The 25,892-nt window shown below is 41.1% G+C and overlaps 1 protein-coding gene across 1 annotated transcript in view; it reads right to left on the bottom strand.

The window, feature by feature from the left end:
* LOC103371821 (activin receptor type-2A) overlaps positions 1-25,892 on the bottom strand; it is a 66,672-nt gene that overhangs the window by 17,672 nt on the left and 23,108 nt on the right. Inside the window, exons 3-4 of the mRNA XM_008301274.1 lie at positions 23,755-23,888; positions 19,535-19,689 (exon numbers count right to left, since the gene is read on the bottom strand). Coding sequence (XP_008299496.1) covers positions 19,535-19,689; positions 23,755-23,888 — 289 coding nt within the window. The remainder of the gene's footprint in view (positions 1-19,534; positions 19,690-23,754; positions 23,889-25,892) is intronic.

Raw genomic sequence — 25,892 nt, 5'->3', positions numbered from 1 at the left:
ATTATATCAACAATTGTCAGGAAGTTGAAATGACTCATTCTGCTTTTACAGCCTGCACAGATTTTACACCATCTGATGCTTTTTGAAACAGTTTTCCAAACTCAGAGGGATTGATGTTGGAACATCTAAACGTATCACCCTACAGGAAATAAGGAAATCCAGAGAAACGTTCTTTGATTCTGAATTATCAACTCTACAGGCGAGAAATTTAAAGTGGCCTGACAACAGATAATAAAAGAAGGACGTTTGCGTCCCGAGAGCAATTAAACGTGGCGGGTCGGAGCAGGGACAGGAGCAACCACAACGGCACACCTGTGAATGTGGACACTTGTCAATGAAAATGGGTCAAAGCCTCCCTTTGTGCCGTCGCTGTTCCATGTGCACAAAGGCGACGAAAACCAATTTTAGCGCGTATATTGAGTTTTCCGTCTGAAGCGATTATTATTCCGATCATGGCTTTGTTGATAAAGTCGGGGTACGAGCGCTGCTCAGTGTTATGAAGCAATTTATTAATGTGTCTGCATGTCTGTGCGGACTCCCGTGTGTTCGCGGCGCTCAGTAATCCCACGTTTTCAATTCTGATTATGGTTTGAACAGTAAATATATAATTGGAGGACTTGTTGTGTTGCGCGAGGCCTCGGCGAGTTTGCAAAAACGCAGCGGCGGTAGATTCCAACACATCTATGGAGTGATTAGGATTTTATTCATGATTTATTCATCAAAGCATCGTTTTATCGCCGTTGTTAGTAAAGCTACCAAATTGTCACAGATTTTGTTTTTGTACATCTTGTTTTGACTTCAGAGCTGCAACTAACCATTATCTTCAATGTTTTCTCGATTGGTTTGTAAAATGTGAGAAAAAGGTGTAAAAAGCCGCGAAAGCTGAAGGATGCAAATGTTTTCTGTTGTCTACAACCCAAAGACGTTTAATTTACTGTCACACAGGAGGAAAGAGACCAGAAAATATTCATAATATTAAAAGATGGAAGATTTTAAAAAATGATATAGTTGACATTTAATTTTAATTGTTTTATTTTATTTTTTAATTTTAATAATTAATTTTATTTTATTTGACAATGAGGCTGCACAATATTTAAAATTAAATGTCACAATGCAATTTATTTTAAGTGCTTTATATAAAAAATAATAATAATTTATTTTATTTTATTTGACAATGAGGCTGCACAATATTAGAAAAAAAAAATGACATTGTGCAATTTACAAGATTGCATTATGCAAAAATACCAGAATTTTCCTGAATAATTATATTTGGAAAGAACTAATAATTGTAAAATGATTAAAGTGATTTTTCGAAAATGAATACTGACCTTATAAAAAAATAAAAAAGCTGAAAAACTGTTTCACATCCAGTCTTGTGTGGCATCAGCTGCTCGACACTGACACCAGAATAACAGCTTTTGGCTGACATCAAACTATTTATAATGTTTCCGTACAAATGACTGGAGCTGGAACATTTATTTATTGATTTTACAGACAAATTCTTGTACATTTCACTAAACAGCTGTCACTTGCATGTTGGGCTACATTCATGCTAACTTACAAAACTCTGCATTAAAATAAAACTTACAATAATACAGAATTTAGTGCATCTGAAGGAGGCAAAATATGATTTAAATTGAACCTAAAACGCCTCACTTCATTACCGATGCATGTAAGAGCACGGTAAACGCCTCACATGTACGCTACATGCTAGCCTCTAGTCTCCACTCAGTTACTGCTGACGTGTGTTAGACTGAAAACGAGTTTGAAAAGAGTGAAATAAGATGTTCTTATGTCAGATTTACTAACGTTAACACTAAGAGATTATACCTACATGGGCTGTTTTCAATCAGTGCAGCATCTTAAATGAAAATATCACAGTCGATCTTGTTCTTTTAATTATCAGAAGCCAAAATTCTGATTATTTGACAAACCTTAAAAGTCCTTTTCAGTGTTTTCTTCTGTTCATTGCGAACTTTGTTGTGCACACGTGGAGCCTTCATGTCAGTAAAGTCTGAATCAGGTAAATTAAATGTAGAAAAACCCTTAAATGGAAGTAAATTATGTTCCAGTTTGATTTAATTTCCAGATTAAGATGACACCGAATCGATTAACCTCTTGCAGCCGTTTTGACTAATTAAATGATGACGCGGCCGCTGCGTTACCGTCTCCTGTGTTGTGTTGCAGTGAACGTCACGTCCAGTGTGTCTGCACTAATGTCACCCAGACAGGTTCCTGTTCATCCGGCGTGCTCGGTGAAACACTGACCCTGATGAAAGATCACTGAAGGACTCAGAACACCAGCGCCGGTAGAAGGCTACGACACAAGTCATCGTGAAGCTGAACGGTTTGAGATGAGCGACAAAGTCAGGCAACGGAGATAATCCTTAGTTTCTGTCTAAAAAACCACCCGTCTGTCTTCCGGGCTTGGGCCTGACGAGGCGGCCCAGCCCGGCTCGGCCAGGCCAGGCGTCCCGCGGGAGTCACCGGATCCCTTGTCCGATCGCAGGGCGCCGCGGCCTCAAATGGGGGCGCATTACACTTAGTCAGCAGACCACAGGAAACAGGAAAACAGAATCTGCTGCTTCGCGCCGTTCTTCCCAACCCTCAACCGTCTCCCGTGGCCTAATCGGGTTACACCTTCATCTGTGACATCGCAGCAGGTCCTTCAGGGCCCGCTTCGGCTCCTTCTGGCTTTGGGTGCCGATTATAAAGACATAAATAAAAACCCTAAATGCCAGTGTTGATGTTTTTTTTTTTTTAGGCTTGACAATACAATGAGGAGTTACTCTGAACACCTTAAGGTCACATCCTGCTGCTGGAAAACAAAAAGCTGACCTTAAAACGCGAAAGCCTGACGATGAGCCGCCGTCTAAACTCTGGGCTTTTTTCTATTTAGTCAGGAGCCACATACTTACAGGAGAGTTTTCCTGTGATGTCTGCAGCCATATTTCCACTCCAATTTCATAAATTTTGAGCCAAAGTACATTTGCAAAGGCTTATGCTCCTCTTGTACTTAAGTAATTTACACTCTGACTTGAAAAATGTTCCAGATAAGTGGCAACGCTCCTACTTATGCAAAATGTATCCGCACTCCTCCTCCTCAGTCTGCATATGAGATGGAAAAGCAAGCTGCGGTTTCAGTTTCAAACACCTCTGCATGGGGAACATGGCGAGCTATAGGTCTTAGCAGGTTCTGGAAACTGGGTCACATCACACACACACACACACACAATATGTTTCATAAACATCACAGGTGGACGTTCATACAAAATAATAAAAAGGAGGGCTGCATTCAGAGCCACGTCGGCCATTTTCCACCATGCACAATACATTTTTTTTTTCCAGCCGGGGAACACATAAGACATCCATCCATGCAATTAACCCAAGCAGAGAAAAAAAAAAAAAGAAATGTGAACCGAGAAAACAAGACACTGTTGAAAAATAAAAGAACAAAATGGTGGTCTGGGGTTGAGGTGGAGGATTCATACCAAGCTCTGAACCCAAAACAGGGAGGAAAAACTACTTTCAACTTCAGTTAAACTGCTCTTACCTCCACCATAATGTGAAAGGCGTGCTTGTTGAAAAGGAACATAAGAAGCAAACAGAGAAATTATTGCTACTTTCCGTCAGTTAGTGGATGAAAAAAGAGGCATTTATATAAAAAAAGGTAGGAGATGAAGCGTCGGCCCTGAATGACCTTCTGTTCTGCCGCTGCGCTCGGGCGTCCGCTATCCCGCGTGGATCGTACAAGGGGTTAATAAGCATGGCACCAAAGGCAAGACGGCACATTTTAGGAGCTTAAATGACGCTCTTAGGCAGAGAGTTAATGTGTGAAAAGGAAGAGAAGATCACAAACAGAAATGCAAAGTTCACAGCAACAGCACCCCGACGGCAGACGAATGAAACCAACAGAAACCATGTCAGACACACAAATGTTGGACTCAGAAGTAAAAAAACCCTCATCTGGAGGAGGGAGGAGAAAATAAATCGCACAGGAAGAGAAAGTCTTTCTCCCTCTAAGAAATAATAGAAATTCAAGAGATTTAACCCTCTGAACCCTGAAAACCTGCCTGTGGGTTTGAAAGATGGTTTTGTGTTTTGTTTTGTTTTGTTTTTTAATAAATAAAAATGAAAATGACACCATTTTTTAGAGCCTGTTACCATAAAAAACAGAGAAAAATGTCAGAATTGACGCTTTTTGATTGTTCACTGAAAGAATCAAGTGGGAAAATTTGGAAAAACAACCAAATCCAAGAATAAAATCAGGATATTTCATCACAAAACACGACCATCTACATGTCTACTGTATTAATTTTGCACCAGATTCCATAAAAAACAAAGAATTCAGGGATTATTTGGCTGAACTGCAGGCTGTGTTTACACAGAGCAGACAGGAGACAAGTCTGGAATCAAATTAGAGAGACTAAAGAGAAAAATAAAGAATGCTTGATCAATAAAATGAATGTGGCGCAGCTATAAAACGGTTCGTAGAGGCTGTAAAAATGACAAAATGGTACAAAAACTAAACCAAGTGGAGCTTCTGGACCGCTTATTTCATTTAAAAATAAAACGTTTGCTCTGACTAGATTCTGTAAAAAGCAAAAAAATTCTGCGCTCCTCAGCACAACTATGAAAGTATGAGTGACTCAGATATGACCAGCAGTCAAGTGACAAAAAAGACTTTTCAGCTGAAGTGCAGGCAGGAGATCAGAACAGAACTTAAAAATCTGAATAGGAAAATATGTAGAGCCACTTTTTTTGTAGTGTTGGGAACACTTGTGCACCTGGAAAACTGCTGCACATGTTGATTGCAGGTTTATTTTTTCAGTTTTTGCAGAAACAAAATAATTTAAAGGAACTGAAGTTTTGTTTTTCCTTTAATATATATTTTATTATCATGTATGGCACTAAAGTCTGCACATGAGACATTTTAAAGTCGTCTCTATTTTAAGTCATAGTTTATATACTTTATATTGTAGAAAAAAAACGAGCCCGCAGTGAGTAAAAACCGCAGAAAGCTGCTTGGAGTTCAGCTCTGGATGTAAAAAGAAAAAACTACTTCAACCACCAAACAGCATCTCTTTAATCCAGAGTTCATTCTTATTTCAAACAGCTGCTCTTTGCCAACAAAAACGGACAATAAGAGGCGGTAAAGCAAAAAAAATAAAAAATCACGTGAAAATCACGACTCAATCATCTTGTGCAATTTCAATTTCTTCACCAGCACGTGGCGAAATCGCTCCGAGGTCATCGTGCTCTGAATCAGACGAGCTGTGGAGTCCTGCGATCCTTTAGGACCTCTTTGGAAAGCTGCACCCAGACAAACAAGATGTAAGTAGCTCCATAATAAAGCAATTGATGAGATTTTGGTCAGAATCGATCGCTAAGATGGATAGAGATGAGAAAATAGGGTCCAGGTGGAGAAAAGTGGTCCAGACTTATGTGTAAGTGCTGGAGCTGGAGGCCCGGCCGTGTGAAAGCCGCGGCTCTGTGTACTCAGACAGAATCAATTCCAGTTTGCCTCCACTTCGCGCTGTGGTGTGAATAATGGAGGCTTGGTGGCAAATATGCAGCCCGTGATGGACCGCGTTCGTAACGACATAATGACAGCGAGACAAAATGACTCCGCCGCGTGTAATTTTCCGCGTTTCGCACCGGATCTGATCTTTTTCCTGGTCTGCAAATTAAAGAGCGTGCAGAAGGAAATCCGCCGTCTTCGTGAGCTCCACCCAAAACCTCCAACCGGTGACGTGAACGTGACTCCTCTTCGGTCTCTTCCTCGTCTCTCCGCTGCCTTGCGTCGTGAAATTAGAGAGCGGAGCCGTGATAATGGAGCCAATCAAGATCGTTAAGTGGGAACAATTACTTTAGCATCACAAAGGCTGCACGATTCATTAGCTTGCCAAGAAAAACTAAGGTCCTTTTCAGATATACAAGACTTTTGGCTTAATTAATCTGTTAGAGTGACGGCGTTCAGTCATTCAGACATGAATCGCTTTTAACGTTCCTCACGGCTTCACTTGTTTCCATTTTTGAGTGCATTTTGAAGGATCAGGATAGAAAAAGTGAACAAAAGTGGTTGAATTTACACTCGCCAGAAGTGGTTTTTGACTCTCTAGACAACAAACAAACAAAAAAAACATCGCAAACGTTCAACAAACACAACTGATCGGCTGCTTCTTTCATTGTTTTTGCCATAAAACATGGCCGATGGCAGCGGACATGAAGGAGCAACAGGTTTTCCTTCTTCTCCACCTTAACCAAGATCTTCCAGCTGAACCAAAAGAAATGTTTTTATGCTTTGGTTGCCTGATCCAATAAAAACAAATGTACTGACTTGAAAAAAAAGTTAATGAAGATGGCAAAATCCCCAAAAACTTTCCCTATTTTGCAAAACATTGCTCACTTGCTGGTGGTGGATTTAGACTTTTTCATGGCAGACACTTTAAACGCTTACCGTAGCTTGTTTCTTAACATATTTGTAAAGCAAATTTGAACTGTTCATGTCCATCAACTGCTTTCGAGCAAATCGACGAGGCTGTGTGGAGTCATCAGAAGATAGAAGACAAAATCGGCAGCTGAAAAACTCCAAGAAACAACAACAAAACTTTGTCCATTTATAAGCGGAATGAGGAGAGAAGTGTTCAGGATTACTCGTGTTAAAGTTAAACGCTCACTACGTCTGAACTTATTCAGAAAAGATGCTTCCACCTCCCGTGACGCGTGAACTATTTTCCAAGAAGCTGAAAAACCACCTCAAGCGAGTGTGAAAGATTATTTCTCTCCAAACTTTTTCCACTTTCAAAATTGTGCTTAAAAATTCAGTCCAGAAACACAACTTTGGTGCACTTTTCCTTCACCAAGTCACAGATTACAAGCTTTTGTTCTGATAGCTGGATATCTGAAAGCAGGAGCTTCATTACTGGATGCATTCCTACAACCGTACACAGAACGCGGCCTCGCGGGACCGACTTCGTGAATCCTTTCACTTCTGATCTGTTGCTAATTTCATCTCCAGCCGCTGAGATCACAAACGCGAAAATAGAGAAAGTTACATCTTTGTCTCCGACTGCAGCTGCCGTTTATGACATAATCACATTCCTACTGGTTTTAATTAGAGATTTAGATTAAACGCGCGCGATGGCGGAGCTCGGCCGCCTCGCGCGATGCAGCGCTGCAGTCGGAGATGCTCCACCGCTGCCAACAGGTATGATTAATAACCGGAGCAGCCTTCCCACACGCGCAGGATGCTTTAAGATCTAACTAGCAACAGGTGTGGCCAATTTGTTGCTGTCACATTAAAAATACATGAGCGAGTGCGGCGCATTATGCTCCAGCGAAGGCAGTGCAGCAGAAACAAGCATGACGAAGCACAAACGAGCCAATTTAATAAATCTATACGACCATCTTCCGTTTTTTTTTGGAGTCGCTGAAAGCTGATACACAATAGATGGAATCTTTCACATGACTGATGCCTCTTTCGGAAAAAAAAACACAGACAATTTATTCAGATTTCAACTGACGGAGTGGTTTAAATGTGAATCGAGAGCCTCTGGATAGCATTTGCATAGATTTCAGATATTCCACGCGTTCTTATATGCATGAGGTTTCATCAAGTAGGTGTTCCGTGGCCTAATTCGGTAACCTGTGGAGGAACGAGCGGGTGTTTGCGGCGCGTTTCCACTTCTCTCCGCAGCGCAACAATTGCTCGAAGCCGTCCTTGATGACTTTGCGAGCGGTTTGAGTGATTGTCGGAGTCACCTCTGCTTTTTTTTTTTTTAATACAGCCCGTGGTGCAGCACAAAAACACATTCTTCAACAACAACAACCAAAAAGAGAGGAGGAAAAAAAAAAAACAAGAGATAGAAATAAATCCCTCCATATCTCTCCCCTCCCGCTGCATCCATCTCTCTCCTCTCGATGGCTTTCTCCATCTTCTATATTGAAAAACCAGGTTTAATCAATTGCAAAACAAGAGAGAGAGAGAAAAAAAAAAAAGCAGCTGCATGTGTATCAGACTGCAAACACATTCCTGTTTGTTCCGACAGACTTTACCGCATCGCCTCCTTCCAGAAATGCATATGAGCTGACTTTTAAACACGCTGACCTCCTTTTCTTTCCTCCTGCCCCTGCACACCTACTCATTCATGCAATAACACACTTCCAGCATGACTTCATTTGTTCCACGCCGGCTATTTTATTTCATTTTGTGCTTTTATGAATCTTTTAGGTGTTCCACTGTATCATCATTTGTTATCTGATCCGCTCTTCTTCTTCTTCTTCTTTTTTTTTTTCTTCTCCTTTTGGGTCGTGATCTCGTTTTTGTTTTACCTTGTTTATTTATTCATTTATCCGTTTCCAGGTAAGATGCCTCATAAGCCTCTTAGCGGTGTTGTTTTTCCATCGACGCCCGTTTCCAGATCGCATTGTGACACTGGCTTTTTATCGCGCTGTGCAAATACAATAACTAAGTTGAGAGAATTGCATGTCTCTCTTCGCTGCCTCCCCCACACTCCCCACTCTCCCACCCACCGCCGCCGCCGCCGTCCTCCGAGGCAGAGCTGCGAGCGTCTCTGTGTTTAGTTTTGTTTGCCTATATAAAGCCTCATCAATAATGCAGAGGCCCCTGACTCCTCTTCCATACGGTGGAAGCTTTGCATGGGTTTTCTTTTTCCCCCTGCTGCACAGAAAAAAAAAGCTCTGCTGCAAAAACAACACANAATAGATCGTTGTTGGGTTTTTGTTGGGCGATTTTTCTCGTGTTTTTAAGCTGATTCAGCGTCACAACTTCTTTAGAATTCAACAGAAAGGCCCAATTTTCACTTATCTGAATGTTGTGTTTAGTTGTGGCTGCACCAATAGAAGAAAACATCCTCTACGAGTAAAGACAGGTCAAGGTTAGGAATCTGGGTTCATTATTGCCTATAATATAAAGTCCTGCACCTCCACCATGAGCCATGAAGAAGTAGAAAAAAAAAAGATGGAAAGATGTTTCCCCATGCTGAATGTATCTCTGTTTATTTCTGTTTTATTTTGCTCCTCAGTTTCTCTAATTCGTTACCAAACTTCTCTCTTCTAGTTTCATTTTTTTTCTTTTTTTACAGCTCGGATCCTGAAGATGTTTGATTTTTAGCACATTTTTAAATGAGACATGTAGAATAAAGATTTTTCCCGAGTTTTCTTTCAAAGTTGAATTTCTTTGATTATTATATTTACAAAAGTTGCCAAAAAAAAATCTGGATTTATTCAAAAATGTGTGTTTGGTTTTTTAAAGAGTCTGATCAGAGCATAGACTTATTTTGGACATTTGTTAAAAGGTGAAATATAAAGTAAAATGACTTAAAAATCTAAATTCTAACTTGAGATTTGGTTCATTTTCCCAACAAAACTGATGATTAGTTCAAGTCCCGTCAGAAAGTTGGAAATCTAACGATTGTCTGGCAAATGGAGCGATGTAGCCGATTGTTTAAAACAAAAAGACGTATTTCAAAGAATTATTTTAGTTACTATATTTACAAAAGTTGAACAGAAATCTGAAATCAACATGTACAATATTTTCCCACGTGCCCACAGGTGTTACTGACACTACATATTTATAGTTTTAAATTTAACTCCATACTGTATTGAATGAACAACCTGCAGTTCAGCTGAGACGTCCCTAAATCTGTGTCACATACCAAATTTTTGCTTTTTGCAGAATCTGCTTAAACAAATGGTTTATTTTTGGCAAAACATGTAGAATAAATATATTAAATATACCTTAAAAGCAGAATATTTGCAAATTTTTTGTTGCATGACTGTCGGTCGCTGTCGAGGCTTCTCAGTTGTTTATTTTTGGAGATTTTTTTGACATGTGGAATAAGATGTTAAGCTCAACTTTTGTGACGTTATCCACACGTCACACATGATTATACTAGGAACTGTCAGAAAGTTGAAAAGACTCATTCTGCTTCTACAGCCTCCACAGATTTTACACCATCTGATGCTTTTTGAAACAGTTTTCCAAACTCAGAGGGATTGATGTTGGAACATCTAAACGTATCACCCTACAGGAAATAAGGAAATCCAGAGAAACGTTCTTTGATTCTGAATTATCAACTCTACAGGCGAGAAATTTAAAGTGGCCTGACAACAGATAATAAAAGAAGGACGTTTGCGTCCCGAGAGCAATTAAACGTGGCGGGTCGGAGCAGGGACAGGAGCAACCACAACGGTACACCTGTGAATGTGGACACTTGTCAATGAAAATGGGTCAAAGCCTCCCTTTGTGCCGTCGCTGTTCCATGTGCACAAAGGCGACGAAAACCAATTTTAGCGCGTATATTGAGTTTTCCGTCTGAAGCGATTATTATTCCGATCATGGCTTTGTTGATAAAGTCGGGGTACGAGCGCTGCTCAGTGTTATGAAGCAATTTATTAATGTGTCTGCATGTCTGTGCGGACTCCCGTGTGTTCGCGGCGCTCAGTAATCCCACGTTTTCAATTCTGATTATGGTTTGAACAGTAAATATATAATTGGAGGACTTGTTGTGTTGCGCGAGGCCTCGGCGAGTTTGCAAAAACGCAGCGGCGGTAGATTCCAACACATCTATGGAGTGATTAGGATTTTATTCATGATTTATTCATCAAAGCATCGTTTTATCGCCGTTGTTAGTAAAGCTGCCAAATTGTCACAGATTTTGTTTTTGTACGTCTTGTTTTGACTTCAGAGCTGCAACTAACCATTATCTTCACTGCTTTCTCGATTGGTTTGTAAAATGTGAGAAAAAGGTGTAAAAAGCCGCGAAAGCTGAAGGATGCAAATGTTTTCTGTTGTCTACAACCCAAAGACGTTTAATTTACTGTCACACAGGAGGAAAGAGACCAGAAAATATTCATAATATTAAAAGATGGAAGATTTTAAAAAATGATATAGTTGACATTTAATTTTAATTGTTTTATTTTATTTTTTAATTTTAATAATTAATTTTATTTTATTTGACAATGAGGCTGCACAATATTTAAAATTAAATGTCACAATGCAATTTATTTTAAGTGCTTTATATAAAAAATAATAATAATTTATTTTATTTTATTTGACAATGAGGCTGCACAATATTAGAAAAAAAAAATGACATTGTGCAATTTACAAGATTGCATTATGCAAAAATACCAGAATTTTCCTGAATAATTATATTTGGAAAGAACTAATAATTGTAAAATGATTAAAGTGATTTTTCGAAAATGAATACTGACCTTATAAAAAAATAAAAAAGCTGAAAAACTGTTTCACATCCAGTCTTGTGTGGCATCAGCTGCTCGACACTGACACCAGAATAACAGCTTTTGGCTGACATCAAACTATTTATAATGTTTCCGTACAAATGACTGGAGCTGGAACATTTATTTATTGATTTTACAGACAAATTCTTGTACATTTCACTAAACAGCTGTCACTTGCATGTTGGGCTACATTCATGCTAACTTACAAAACTCTGCATTAAAATAAAACTTACAATAATACAGAATTTAGTGCATCTGAAGGAGGCAAAATATGATTTAAATTGAACCTAAAACGCCTCACTTCATTACCGATGCATGTAAGAGCACGGTAAACGCCTCACATGTACGCTACATGCTAGCCTCTAGTCTCCACTCAGTTACTGCTGACGTGTGTTAGACTGAAAACGAGTTTGAAAAGAGTGAAATAAGATGTTCTTATGTCAGATTTACTAACGTTAACACTAAGAGATTATACCTACATGGGCTGTTTTCAATCAGTGCAGCATCTTAAATGAAAATATCACAGTCGATCTTGTTCTTTTAATTATCAGAAGCCAAAATTCTGATTATTTGACAAACCTTAAAAGTCCTTTTCAGTGTTTTCTTCTGTTCATTGCGAACTTTGTTGTGCACACGTGGAGCCTTCATGTCAGTAAAGTCTGAATCAGGTAAATTAAATGTAGAAAAACCCTTAAATGGAAGTAAATTATGTTCCAGTTTGATTTAATTTCCAGATTAAGATGACACCGAATCGATTAACCTCTTGCAGCCGTTTTGACTAATTAAATGATGACGCGGCCGCTGCGTTACCGTCTCCTGTGTTGTGTTGCAGTGAACGTCACGTCCAGTGTGTCTGCACTAATGTCACCCAGACAGGTTCCTGTTCATCCGGCGTGCTCGGTGAAACACTGACCCTGATGAAAGATCACTGAAGGACTCAGAACACCAGCGCCGGTAGAAGGCTACGACACAAGTCATCGTGAAGCTGAACGGTTTGAGATGAGCGACAAAGTCAGGCAACGGAGATAATCCTTAGTTTCTGTCTAAAAAACCACCCGTCTGTCTTCCGGGCTTGGGCCTGACGAGGCGGCCCAGCCCGGCTCGGCCAGGCCAGGCGTCCCGCGGGAGTCACCGGATCCCTTGTCCGATCGCAGGGCGCCGCGGCCTCAAATGGGGGCGCATTACACTTAGTCAGCAGACCACAGGAAACAGGAAAACAGAATCTGCTGCTTCGCGCCGTTCTTCCCAACCCTCAACCGTCTCCCGTGGCCTAATCGGGTTACACCTTCATCTGTGACATCGCAGCAGGTCCTTCAGGGCCCGCTTCGGCTCCTTCTGGCTTTGGGTGCCGATTATAAAGACATAAATAAAAACCCTAAATGCCAGTGTTGATGTTTTTTTTTTTTTAGGCTTGACAATACAATGAGGAGTTACTCTGAACACCTTAAGGTCACATCCTGCTGCTGGAAAACAAAAAGCTGACCTTAAAACGCGAAAGCCTGACGATGAGCCGCCGTCTAAACTCTGGGCTTTTTTCTATTTAGTCAGGAGCCACATACTTACAGGAGAGTTTTCCTGTGATGTCTGCAGCCATATTTCCACTCCAATTTCATAAATTTTGAGCCAAAGTACATTTGCAAAGGCTTATGCTCCTCTTGTACTTAAGTAATTTACACTCTGACTTGAAAAATGTTCCAGATAAGTGGCAACGCTCCTACTTATGCAAAATGTATCCGCACTCCTCCTCCTCAGTCTGCATATGAGATGGAAAAGCAAGCTGCGGTTTCAGTTTCAAACACCTCTGCATGGGGAACATGGCGAGCTATAGGTCTTAGCAGGTTCTGGAAACTGGGTCACATCACACACACACACACACACAATATGTTTCATAAACATCACAGGTGGACGTTCATACAAAATAATAAAAAGGAGGGCTGCATTCAGAGCCACGTCGGCCATTTTCCACCATGCACAATACATTTTTTTTTTCCAGCCGGGGAACACATAAGACATCCATCCATGCAATTAACCCAAGCAGAGAAAAAAAAAAAAAGAAATGTGAACCGAGAAAACAAGACACTGTTGAAAAATAAAAGAACAAAATGGTGGTCTGGGGTTGAGGTGGAGGATTCATACCAAGCTCTGAACCCAAAACAGGGAGGAAAAACTACTTTCAACTTCAGTTAAACTGCTCTTACCTCCACCATAATGTGAAAGGCGTGCTTGTTGAAAAGGAACATAAGAAGCAAACAGAGAAATTATTGCTACTTTCCGTCAGTTAGTGGATGAAAAAAGAGGCATTTATATAAAAAAAGGTAGGAGATGAAGCGTCGGCCCTGAATGACCTTCTGTTCTGCCGCTGCGCTCGGGCGTCCGCTATCCCGCGTGGATCGTACAAGGGGTTAATAAGCATGGCACCAAAGGCAAGACGGCACATTTTAGGAGCTTAAATGACGCTCTTAGGCAGAGAGTTAATGTGTGAAAAGGAAGAGAAGATCACAAACAGAAATGCAAAGTTCACAGCAACAGCACCCCGACGGCAGACGAATGAAACCAACAGAAACCATGTCAGACACACAAATGTTGGACTCAGAAGTAAAAAAACCCTCATCTGGAGGAGGGAGGAGAAAATAAATCGCACAGGAAGAGAAAGTCTTTCTCCCTCTAAGAAATAATAGAAATTCAAGAGATTTAACCCTCTGAACCCTGAAAACCTGCCTGTGGGTTTGAAAGATGGTTTTGTGTTTTGTTTTGTTTTGTTTTTTAATAAATAAAAATGAAAATGACACCATTTTTTAGAGCCTGTTACCATAAAAAACAGAGAAAAATGTCAGAATTGACGCTTTTTGATTGTTCACTGAAAGAATCAAGTGGGAAAATTTGGAAAAACAACCAAATCCAAGAATAAAATCAGGATATTTCATCACAAAACACGACCATCTACATGTCTACTGTATTAATTTTGCACCAGATTCCATAAAAAACAAAGAATTCAGGGATTATTTGGCTGAACTGCAGGCTGTGTTTACACAGAGCAGACAGGAGACAAGTCTGGAATCAAATTAGAGAGACTAGAGAGGAAAATAAAGAATGCTTGATCAATAAAATGAATGTGGCGCAGCTATAAAACGGTTCGTAGAGGCTGTAAAAATGACAAAATGGTACAAAAACTAAACCAAGTGGAGCTTCTGGACCGCTTATTTCATTTAAAAATAAAACGTTTGCTCTGACTAGATTCTGTAAAAAGCAAAAAAATTCTGCGCTCCTCAGCACAACTATGAAAGTATGAGTGACTCAGATATGACCAGCAGTCAAGTGACAAAAAAGACTTTTCAGCTGAAGTGCAGGCAGGAGATCAGAACAGAACTTAAAAATCTGAATAGGAAAATATGTAGAGCCACTTTTTTTGTAGTGTTGGGAACACTTGTGCACCTGGAAAACTGCTGCACATGTTGATTGCAGGTTTATTTTTTCAGTTTTTGCAGAAACAAAATAATTTAAAGGAACTGAAGTTTTGTTTTTCCTTTAATATATATTTTATTATCATGTATGGCACTAAAGTCTGCACATGAGACATTTTAAAGTCGTCTCTACTTCAAGCCATGGCTTATATACTTTATATTGTAGAAAAAAAACGATCCCGCAGTGAGTAAAAACCGCAGAAAGCTGCTTGGAGTTCAGCTCTGGATGTAAAAAGAAAAAACTACTTCAACCACCAAACAGCATCTCTTTAATCCAGAGTTCATTCTTATTTCAAACAGCTGCTCTTTGCCAACAAAAACGGACAATAAGAGGCGGTAAAGCAAAAAAAATAAAAAATCACGTGAAAATCACGACTCAATCATCTTGTGCAATTTCAATTTCTTCACCAGCACGTGGCGAAATCGCTCCGAGGTCATCGTGCTCTGAATCAGACGAGCTGTGGAGTCCTGCGATCCTTTAGGACCTCTTTGGAAAGCTGCACCCAGACAAACAAGATGTAAGTAGCTCCATAATAAAGCAATTGATGAGATTTTGGTCAGAATCGATCGCTAAGATGGATAGAGATGAGAAAATAGGGTCCAGGTGGAGAAAAGTGGTCCAGACTTATGTGTAAGTGCTGGAGCTGGAGGCCCGGCCGTGTGAAAGCCGCGGCTCTGTGTACTCAGACAGAATCAATTCCAGTTTGCCTCCACTTCGCGCTGTGGTGTGAATAATGGAGGCTTGGTGGCAAATATGCAGCCCGTGATGGACCGCGTTCGTAACGACATAATGACAGCGAGACAAAATGACTCCGCCGCGTGTAATTTTCCGCGTTTCGCACCGGATCTGATCTTTTTCCTGGTCTGCAAATTAAAGAGCGTGCAGAAGGAAATCCGCCGTCTTCGTGAGCTCCACCCAAAACCTCCAACCGGTGACGTGAACGTGACTCCTCTTCGGTCTCTTCCTCGTCTCTCCGCTGCCTTGCGTCGTGAAATTAGAGAGCGGAGCCGTGATAATGGAGCCAATCAAGATCGTTAAGTGGGAACAATTACTTTAGCATCACAAAGGCTGCACGATTCATTAGCTTGCCAAGAAAAACTAAGGTCCTTTTCAGATATACAAGACTTTTGGCTTAATTAATCTGTTAGAGTGACGGCGTTCAGTCATTCAGACATGAATCGCTTTTAACGTTCCTCACGGCTTCACTTGTTTCCATTTTTGAGTGCATTTTGAAGGATCAGGATAGAAAAAGTGAACAAAAGTGGTTGAATTTACACTCGCCAGAAGTGGTTTTTGACTCTCTAGACAACAAACAAACAAAAAAAACATCGCAAACGTTCAACAAACACAACTGATCGGCTGCTTCTTTCATTGTTTTTGCCATAAAACATGGCCGATGGCAGCGGACATGAAGGAGCAACAGGTTTTCCTTCTTCTCCACCTTAACCAAGATCTTCCAGCTGAACCAAAAGAAATGTTTTTATGCTTTGGTTGCCTGATCCAATAAAAACAAATGTACTGACTTGAAAAAAAAGTTAATGAAGATGGCAAAATCCCCAAAAACTTTCCCTATTTTGCAAAACATTGCTCACTTGCTGGTGGTGGATTTAGACTTTTTCATGGCAGACACTTTAAACGCTTACCGTAGCTTGTTTCTTAACATATTTGTAAAGCAAATTTGAACTGTTCATGTCCATCAACTGCTTTCGAGCAAATCGACGAGGCTGTGTGGAGTCATCAGAAGATAGAAGACAAAATCGGCAGCTGAAAAACTCCAAGAAACAACAACAAAACTTTGTCCATTTATAAGCGGAATGAGGAGAGAAGTGTTCAGGATTACTCGTGTTAAAGTTAAACGCTCGCTACGTCTGAACTTATTCAGAGAAGATGCTTCCACCTCCCGTGACGCGTGAACTATTTTCCAAGAAGCTGAAAAACCACCTCAAGCGAGTGTGAAAGATTATTTCTCTCCAAACTTTTTCCACTTTCAAAATTGTGCTTAAAAATTCAGTCCAGAAACACAACTTTGGTGCACTTTTCCTTCACCAAGTCACAGATTACAAGCTTTTGTTCTGATAGCTGGATATCTGAAAGCAGGAGCTTCATTACTGGATGCATTCCTACAACCGTACACAGAACGCGGCCTCGCGGGACCGACTTCGTGAATCCTTTCACTTCTGATCTGTTGCTAATTTCATCTCCAGCCGCTGAGATCACAAACGCGAAAATAGAGAAAGTTACATCTTTGTCTCCGACTGCAGCTGCCGTTTATGACATAATCACATTCCTACTGGTTTTAATTAGAGATTTAGATTAAACGCGCGCGATGGCGGAGCTCGGCCGCCTCGCGCGATGCAGCGCTGCAGTCGGAGATGCTCCACCGCTGCCAACAGGTATGATTAATAACCGGAGCAGCCTTCCCACACGCGCAGGATGCTTTAAGATCTAACTAGCAACAGGTGTGGCCAATTTGTTGCTGTCACATTAAAAATACATGAGCGAGTGCGGCGCATTATGCTCCGGCGAAGGCAGTGCAGCAGAAACAAGCATGACGAAGCACAAACGAGCCAATTTAATAAATCTATACGACCATCTTCCGTTTTTTTTTGGAGTCGCTGAAAGCTGATACACAATAGATGGAATCTTTCACATGACTGATGCCTCTTTCGGAAAAAAAAACACAGACAATTTATTCAGATTTCAACTGACGGAGTGGTTTAAATGTGAATCGAGAGCCTCTGGATAGCATTTGCATAGATTTCAGATATTCCACGCGTTCTTATATGCATGAGGTTTCATCAAGTAGGTGTTCCGTGGCCTAATTCGGTAACCTGTGGAGGAACGAGCGGGTGTTTGCGGCGCGTTTCCACTTCTCTCCGCAGCGCAACAATTGCTCGAAGCCGTCCTTGATGACTTTGCGAGCGGTTTGAGTGATTGTCGGAGTCACCTCTGCTTTTTTTTTTTTTAATACAGCCCGTGGTGCAGCACAAAAACACATTCTTCAACAACAACAACCAAAAAGAGAGGAGGAAAAAAAAAAAACAAGAGATAGAAATAAATCCCTCCATATCTCTCCCCTCCCGCTGCATCCATCTCTCTCCTCTCGATGGCTTTCTCCATCTTCTATATTGAAAAACCAGGTTTAATCAATTGCAAAACAAGAGAGAGAGAGAAAAAAAAAAAAGCAGCTGCATGTGTATCAGACTGCAAACACATTCCTGTTTGTTCCGACAGACTTTACCGCATCGCCTCCTTCCAGAAATGCATATGAGCTGACTTTTAAACACGCTGACCTCCTTTTCTTTCCTCCTGCCCCTGCACACCTACTCATTCATGCAATAACACACTTCCAGCATGACTTCATTTGTTCCACGCCGGCTATTTTATTTCATTTTGTGCTTTTATGAATCTTTTAGGTGTTCCACTGTATCATCATTTGTTATCTGATCCGCTCTTCTTCTTCTTCTTCTTTTTTTTTTTCTTCTCCTTTTGGGTCGTGATCTCGTTTTTGTTTTACCTTGTTTATTTATTCATTTATCCGTTTCCAGGTAAGATGCCTCATAAGCCTCTTAGCGGTGTTGTTTTTCCATCGACGCCCGTTTCCAGATCGCATTGTGACACTGGCTTTTTATCGCGCTGTGCAAATACAATAACTAAGTTGAGAGAATTGCATGTCTCTCTTCGCTGCCTCCCCCACACTCCCCACTCTCCCACCCACCGCCGCCGCCGCCGTCCTCCGAGGCAGAGCTGCGAGCGTCTCTGTGTTTAGTTTTGTTTGCCTATATAAAGCCTCATCAATAATGCAGAGGCCCCTGACTCCTCTTCCATACGGTGGAAGCTTTGCATGGGTTTTCTTTTTCCCCCTGCTGCACAGAAAAAAAAAGCTCTGCTGCAAAAACAACACAAAAAAAATCATCGGGAATTCTCGGAAAAGTCCGGTGAGAAAAGGTGAAGGCATGAAAAGTGTCCAGCTAAGCAGCTGTGGGGGGAAAAAATGAGAGCGGCGTAATAGAATAAAAAAAAGAGGAGATGTGTGTGTGAATAAGCGAGGAGTGATGAAAGGGGAAAGAGGACGCCATCAGATGAAGGTGAAAACTCTATTTTCCCAACACTATTATCTGAGCCGCAGCGCACTAGAAATTTCAGTATTTTCCACGTAATTTCCAACACTTAAGGTGCGATTAAAAGCCTATCTGACACAATACCGATTCAGTTCATCTCCTGACACCTCGGCTGGTGCATTAAAGGCAGAAAAAGGAAAAAAAAGGACAGAACCAGGCTCCTCTCATTCGTCTAGTGTGAAACTGAAAACTCTCGGTGCAGTTTGTCCCTCCCGGCTGACCGTAGCCTCGCTCCTCTGCTGCACAGGGGGGCAGAGGCCAAGGTGGTTTGACTCGCGAAACTGGATCGCGGTTGAACGGAGGAGAAAGTGCACAGTGTGCCACGCTGTGAACTTCAAACAACACGAGGGGCTTTTTCTGGGAGCAGCTAATGAGCACTGACTCATGTAGGAAGTAAATATCAACAAAAAAATCAAGCTGAGATGTTTCCTGAGGTGAGGGGTAAATAACTTTCTTGCCGTTTACAGGAAAGGAAATCATTCGAGCTGTACGTTTTCTCGAGCAGACAGTAAGAGAAACTCTAACTGCAGCATCTTTGACGAAAGAGGACACCACAGGCTCATCTGACTGACAGGTGACCTCTGAACACAGCGATGAGGCGAAGATGAAGACGAGGAGACAAAAAACAAAACAAAAAAAAAGGCGGTCATGGATTGGAGTCTGGGTTTCACCCTGCTAGGACTTACATGTGTGGGGACGAGGGCGGCCGGGTAGGCCAGCTTGTGGTGCCTCCACATCCAGAAGGAGAAGAGGACGACGGCGGCCAGGCCGATGATGGGAACCAGCGAGTAGAGCAGAGTGCTGAAGAGCTGGGGCTTCTGGGAGAACGGGTTGGAGGTGGCTGAGGGGCGACAAACAACGACATTAATCCATCTGAGATCAGCAAACTGCTCAAGATTCTCCTGATTTACCTGAAACCTTTAATCATAAAGTAAACATATGCAAAATGGTATCTGTGAAAGTGTAGATTCATATATCAAGTAATTTCCAGGATAATCAAACTGTCACAATGAAAATGCTGCTAAATGATGCTAAAGTTGTGCAAAATGACTTGGAATGAGCCCACCGTTTGTAAATAGACACTTTTATCCTAATTGGATGCAGAAAAGGTACAAATTGGTGCCTAAAATTCACCAGAATTGATGAAATTCAGTGTTTGAGAGGAAACAAAAACACAGGAAGTGGTGATAAATCTTCCTAATATAAGTTTTTAGCATCAGTTACGTCACTTGGTTGATGCTAAAACACGTATTTCATCTCAAACCATCAAATTGTTTGACAATTTCTGCTCAACTGGATCTGATTTGCTTGCAACTTATGATAAAAATGATTTAAAATTAATGAAATTTCAGATTGATATATCAAATACTTTCCAGGAAAATGTAATTAGAATTTGGGGAATATTCCTAGTATGAAGGTAAAATGTTGCACCGCTCCAGTAAATATATGTAAGTTATTGTACAAATGATCCCCATTATAACATTTTGTGTAAAGACAGACATTTTAACTGATAATTAATTCAGAAAAGACACAAATTGGAGCATTAAAATGCATCAGAATTCATGAAATTGAGAGTTTGATGCTCAAAATTTATATTAGAAAGATTTATCAGTCACTTTCGGTGTTTATATACTCGTGGCTACGTCACTTGGCTGGTGGTGAAACATGTATTTTGTATTGAATCATCAGGTTTTTCCAGAAAAAAATTGGTTTGACCATCTCTGATTAACCAGAAAGTCCTATACCATGAAAAAAGTTGTTTATAAAGATATTTGTGAAGTTTTACACTAATTTTTAAGCTAAAATTTTGTATCACTACAACAAAAACATTGGTAGATAACTAAGAAAATCAGTTTGTTTTTAATATGAGCATTTCATTTTCTTATATGTAGGCATAAACCTTAGTTTGGAGGAGACTTGTCATGTCATTTTTTGGAGGAATTATGGCTGCATGAGGACAACATTAGCACAATATACTAAAATTAAATTTAAGTTTAGGATAAAGAAGTTTCAAGCAAATCACAGAAGGCCAAGCAGATAATTTGAGTGCAATAACTTATCATTTAATCTTTACAGAAACACAGCTATAGCAGTGAAATATCAAATGTGAGCGACACCTCCAGAGAAAAGGCAGGAAAGACAAGAAGGGCAGACTGGAGCAGGTCTGATTGGCCTGACATTGTGCTACATCATCTCTAAGTGCAGCTCTAACCCTGCTTACAGCTTTACTGCCACTGTGCTTAGAGATCGTATCAATGCACGCACACACACAGGCAGCAGGATTAGCAAATCCATCTCGTGACATAACGTAATCCGCCTGCCAAAAATAACAGAGCCCTGAACTCTGTCCGACCCCTGCAGGAGTCGCCGGGTGACGCCTGCTGGCTCAGCCTGTCCTCCCATCACAAGGTGCGACAGTCTGATTCGGCAGCGCTGTCAGAAGCTCCGACGCCGCGACGCCGAGCGACTGCCGTCCTCGGGGCGGGGGTGAAGAGCGAGGGGCCGGCGGGGCTGCACCAGCTGCATGGTGGGGCTCTGGGGGTGTTTGTGCGAAGAGTTATTCTCTGAGGGGACTCGGTAAGTTTCGCAAAGTCAAATTTAAAGGAATGGAAAGAGACAGTGGAGCTGTGAAGCAGGGATCGACTGATGTGTTGTTGTTTGGATCTGATATACACGAGTGTAATGTTTTAGCAGCATGTGACAGCAGAGAACCTGTCAATCATAACCTCTTCATTAATAACAGTGACTATAACTGAAAACAAACAATAGAAAAAAGAGGTAATGTTAATGTGGAGATTGACTGATATTGATCAGCTTGTCTCCTTCTTTTATTGTCCACTAAGGTCCACACCTTAAACCATCATTAATGATTGTTTTCCAGACTCAGTTTCAGGTTAATCTGTTGCTGCTAGCCGTTAGCCGCTAGCCATTAGCGTAGCTGCTTGTGCTTCTTGTTCCGTTTTCTGATTGAGAGACATTTCTGAAACTGCAGAGTGACGACAGACAAACAGAGCATTTAATTTATCAATATGCCAAATGTCAGCCCCGATAATCAGCCAGGCCCATGATCGGTCTCTAGTGTGAAGTGTCTGGACACCAAAACTGCCACCGGTTGGTCAAAACACACGAAATAATACGCGCTGGTCAAAGCAGTGACGTATTTCTGCACTTGAAATAATCACACCTGCATCCTCTGACACTGAGAAACACCCTGAGGGTCCAATTATTGTAAACTCAGAGGTAAATATCTCCTTAAGCATCAGAAACTCAGATCTAAACAATAATATCAACAGCACTTGCAATATTCCTCCTCAATGGTTTGTGTAATATTGGCTTCTGTATAATGTTTAATTTTCATCTAATTTTTCAGGTGCAATATTCATTTCATGATCATGTGCGATATTACTTTTTGACTTTCTACTCCAGTCTTATTTTAGTTCAGTAATATAATCGTACTTGACTTGTAACTTCATTTGGGATAAATAAAGCTTTATCTTCTCTTTTCTCAGCTTCTTTTAGTTTCATCAGTGTCTGTCTTTTATCCGCTGCTTGATTTTGGACTAATCTGACTTCGGCGCCGTGGGGCTGCTCTCCGTTACACCACATTAAGTGAACGTCAACAGCATGCTAACACATTAGCAACCATAAACACACCGAGGCATCTTCTTGCTCACACTTGCGGTCGGTGATGAGCAACTCAGATTTACTGGTTTACACGCAAACGGGCAGAGATGCTCCGCGCAGTTCCAACTATTGCCTCACTTTGTCCGGATGAGAACATCGAATGAGGCCCAGACATGTCCGTGTCAAACCAGGATTTGTGACTTTTATTATCGTTCCTCGGATCCTTAAATATTTTTTAAGAGCTGAACACCTGGAAGCTCAGGAGATGGCAGCTGTCCAGAGCACAACTATCTCACAACACGCACTCTGCACAAGACCGGGCCTTACCGGCAGACGGCTGGAGGTTCTGCTTCTGAAACAGTCCTCTTCATGGAATTTGATCCTATTTTATTGCATTTTGTCCTATGTTACTGTATATGCTGATGATTCTTTACTTTATCTGAGTTGCATCTTGTGCGCTTTATTAATGTTATGCATGAATAACTTCATAATAACAATTAACCGTGAACAAAAGCGCTGAAAAGCTTTTCTTAATTAACCCTCTGAACCCCCAAAAACCTACCAAAACTGCTAAAATTACAGCATTACTCACAGACAAAAGACTGTAAAAGCAGATTTTCTACTCGTCCTTGAACTAAACATCTGTGACGAGCTTTGAAATCGTTATATTTAATCGAAATCACTACATTTTACATGCCTTGTGTAGAAATTCTTCAAAAATAAACCATTTGCTTGAACCAGATTCTGTAAAAAAATAAGAAATTCTGTATTCTTTGCCGCAACCGGAAAGCTTTTAGGAACTCAGCTGTAACCAACAGTCATGTAATGGAAAGTCAAGGTCTTTCCGGCTGAACGGCAGGCTGTGTTTACGCTGAGAAGAGAGGAGGTGAAACAAACTGAAAATGTAGGTATTAAAATATGTATAGCAGGTAGAGGCCATATTTGTTTCCAGTACTGGTAGCACCTGTGGACACTTGGGAGAAGGTTGCAGTTGTTGATTTAAGTTTTTGTCCATTTTTGTGTCACAAATAATTTTAAAAAATGTTAATTTCAACGAGGTTTAGAAATGAAGATTGAGTTATTCTAAGTTTTACTCAAATTTTACTGAATCAATTGTTTGGATTCTTTTCGGCGTCACAATCGGCCTCGATTGACCTCCAATGTGAACCTACGGACACAAATATAGAAAAGAACTCGATGTGACTGCAATGCAAAGCGTTTGCAGCCACAGAATGTAGGATGTGGGATCCTGCTGTATGTGTGCATGTTGGACTGTACATACTGTAGGCGGTTGAATGGTGCGGGTCGCTCTGCGGGGGCGCTTCAGGGGCGTACAGGAACCTCTCGTTGCACATGTTGCCTTCGCAGCAGCAGAAGAACACATCGGGACTCTCCTTCCTCTCCACGCACTCGTTACTGCGGAGGACACGGAGGTGGAAATTAGAAAACACTCCTCACACAACCATCTCCTCTCTCTCTTCCCCCCTTTCCCTGCAGAGGACGCGGAAGCAATTTGTTCTTGAAAGCGCGAGCGAGTGACACGTCGCGTCACCTGCGCAAACGAAGTGGCACCGAAGATGTGACGTGATGCAGCAGAAAGCACTCGCGCACCTACACGCGAGCTCCTTCCTCTCGCCGCGACATGAAACAAAAACATTTATAAAATAACTCCCACACAAGCCGACACACACACACACTAACGATCGCACACTCCAACTTTCACACTCACACAGTCATCAGATAAAAGCCAAAGGAAGTGGCAGCCGCCCTCGACTTGCTCTGGACTCTCCAGGGAGGCGAGGCGGCGCCGTCTGAGCTGAGGTACCCGAACTGTGCGGGCTGCAGATTCTACAGCAACTTTATCGCTCAGGAATCAAAAGGGAAAACAGAACTGGTTCAAACCAGCATCGGATGCCAGGTTGATGTTCCAGCAAAAAGGCAGGAACTATAATAATACCCTCTATTAATATCTGTTTACTGTCCTGGGTTCAGACGCATACATCCAGAGCCATTTGCAGCAATTCAGACTTCCTCGGTAATTAAAGTTTAGCCTTGTGCCAGTCATTCAGACGGAGGAGCGCACAAAGGGACAAAAACTGTGCTCAAGGTGATTTTAAATGTATTTAGAGTTGAGACGCCATCGTGATGATGTGCCGGCTTTGTCCTAATTGAGAGACTTGTGCTGCTGCTGCTTTTCTGTCAGGAACGAATGTACAGCGTTACAGCGAGGATCTCTGCTTTGATTAAAAACCAAAACATCGTCTCTGATATGCTCTATTTAATATCTGTGTTACCTAATGAGAGGCTCCAGAAACCAGAATTCATTTATTTAAGCTGAGGACTTCCCATAAAATCATCTGTTTTTGCTGCACAAAAAAGGGGATTTTTGTTGGTTTTAGGCAGCAACGAAATGATCTAAAAAATCAAAAGAGCAGCTCAATTATTTAGCCAGTTTTGTTAATGGAGGTTTCATATATTTAAAGCATAGCGGTTAGAAAAAGGCCCAGGCTTCAGTTAAATAGGGTAACACAGACTTTTTTCCCTTTACTGTACATTAACTGATCTTGCTGTCGTGCAGTCGCCCCCCAAAGGCCCATTATGAGCCAGGAATAACCTGCATGCTTCATATTATAAAAGAGGATCTGCTGGCTGCTGAGAGCTAAATGTAAATGCTGTCTGGAGATGAATCTAAGGCCAGGGAAAAAAAAAAAAGAAAAAGGACATAAAAATGATGAATGATTGAACAAAAGGCAAGGAAAGCAATTACTGCAACACTGCAGTGCGAAAAAATGTAAAATTAATTTGGGAAATTGTTTGCAAAGATTTCTAAAGCCTGAAAGCTACACTCTACTTGACATTTTTCACAAAGACGAGTTTAGAACTTTTATTTTGCATTCAAAATGTTCTCTTTCAGATGTTCTTTGCTGGATTTTTGGTTGTTCCGCTGGCGAGGACTTTAACCTCCACGCTGTCAGATACTCTGAAAACAAAGACAGTCGTGAGGTTTCCAACTTGTGTTTTTTTTTTTTCGGTCCTTGAATTATTCATCCGTGGCTCGGTCATTCTGTCGGAAAACGAAGCAAAATCTCAGCAAAAAAATTTGATATTTAACCAAAATTACTTTATTCAACACCTTTAATTTAGAAATCTGCTGAAAATAAAGTTTTGTTTTAAACAGATTCTGTAAGAAAGGAAAAATTCAGAGAAGCCAGATTCGGCTGAGCTGCACGTAACAAAGATTCTTGCAATTTTGGCTGAACTGCAGGATGTGTTTTTGGAAATTTGAAGTAAAAATATTTATCGTATGTCGAGGGCTGCAAGGCGGCTCGGTGGTTAGCACCGTTGCCTCGTAGCTAGAAGGTCGCTGGTTCGTGTCCCGGTGAGGACATCTGGGATCTTTCTGTGTGGAGTCTCCATGTT

This window comes from Stegastes partitus, unplaced genomic scaffold, assembly GCF_000690725.1.
Source record: "Stegastes partitus isolate 25-593 unplaced genomic scaffold, Stegastes_partitus-1.0.2 Scaffold1653, whole genome shotgun sequence".
NCBI classification, from domain to species: domain Eukaryota; kingdom Metazoa; phylum Chordata; class Actinopteri; family Pomacentridae; genus Stegastes; species Stegastes partitus.
The sequence above is the reverse complement of the archived record's forward strand: the minus strand, read 5'-3'. Positions and strand labels throughout refer to the sequence as shown.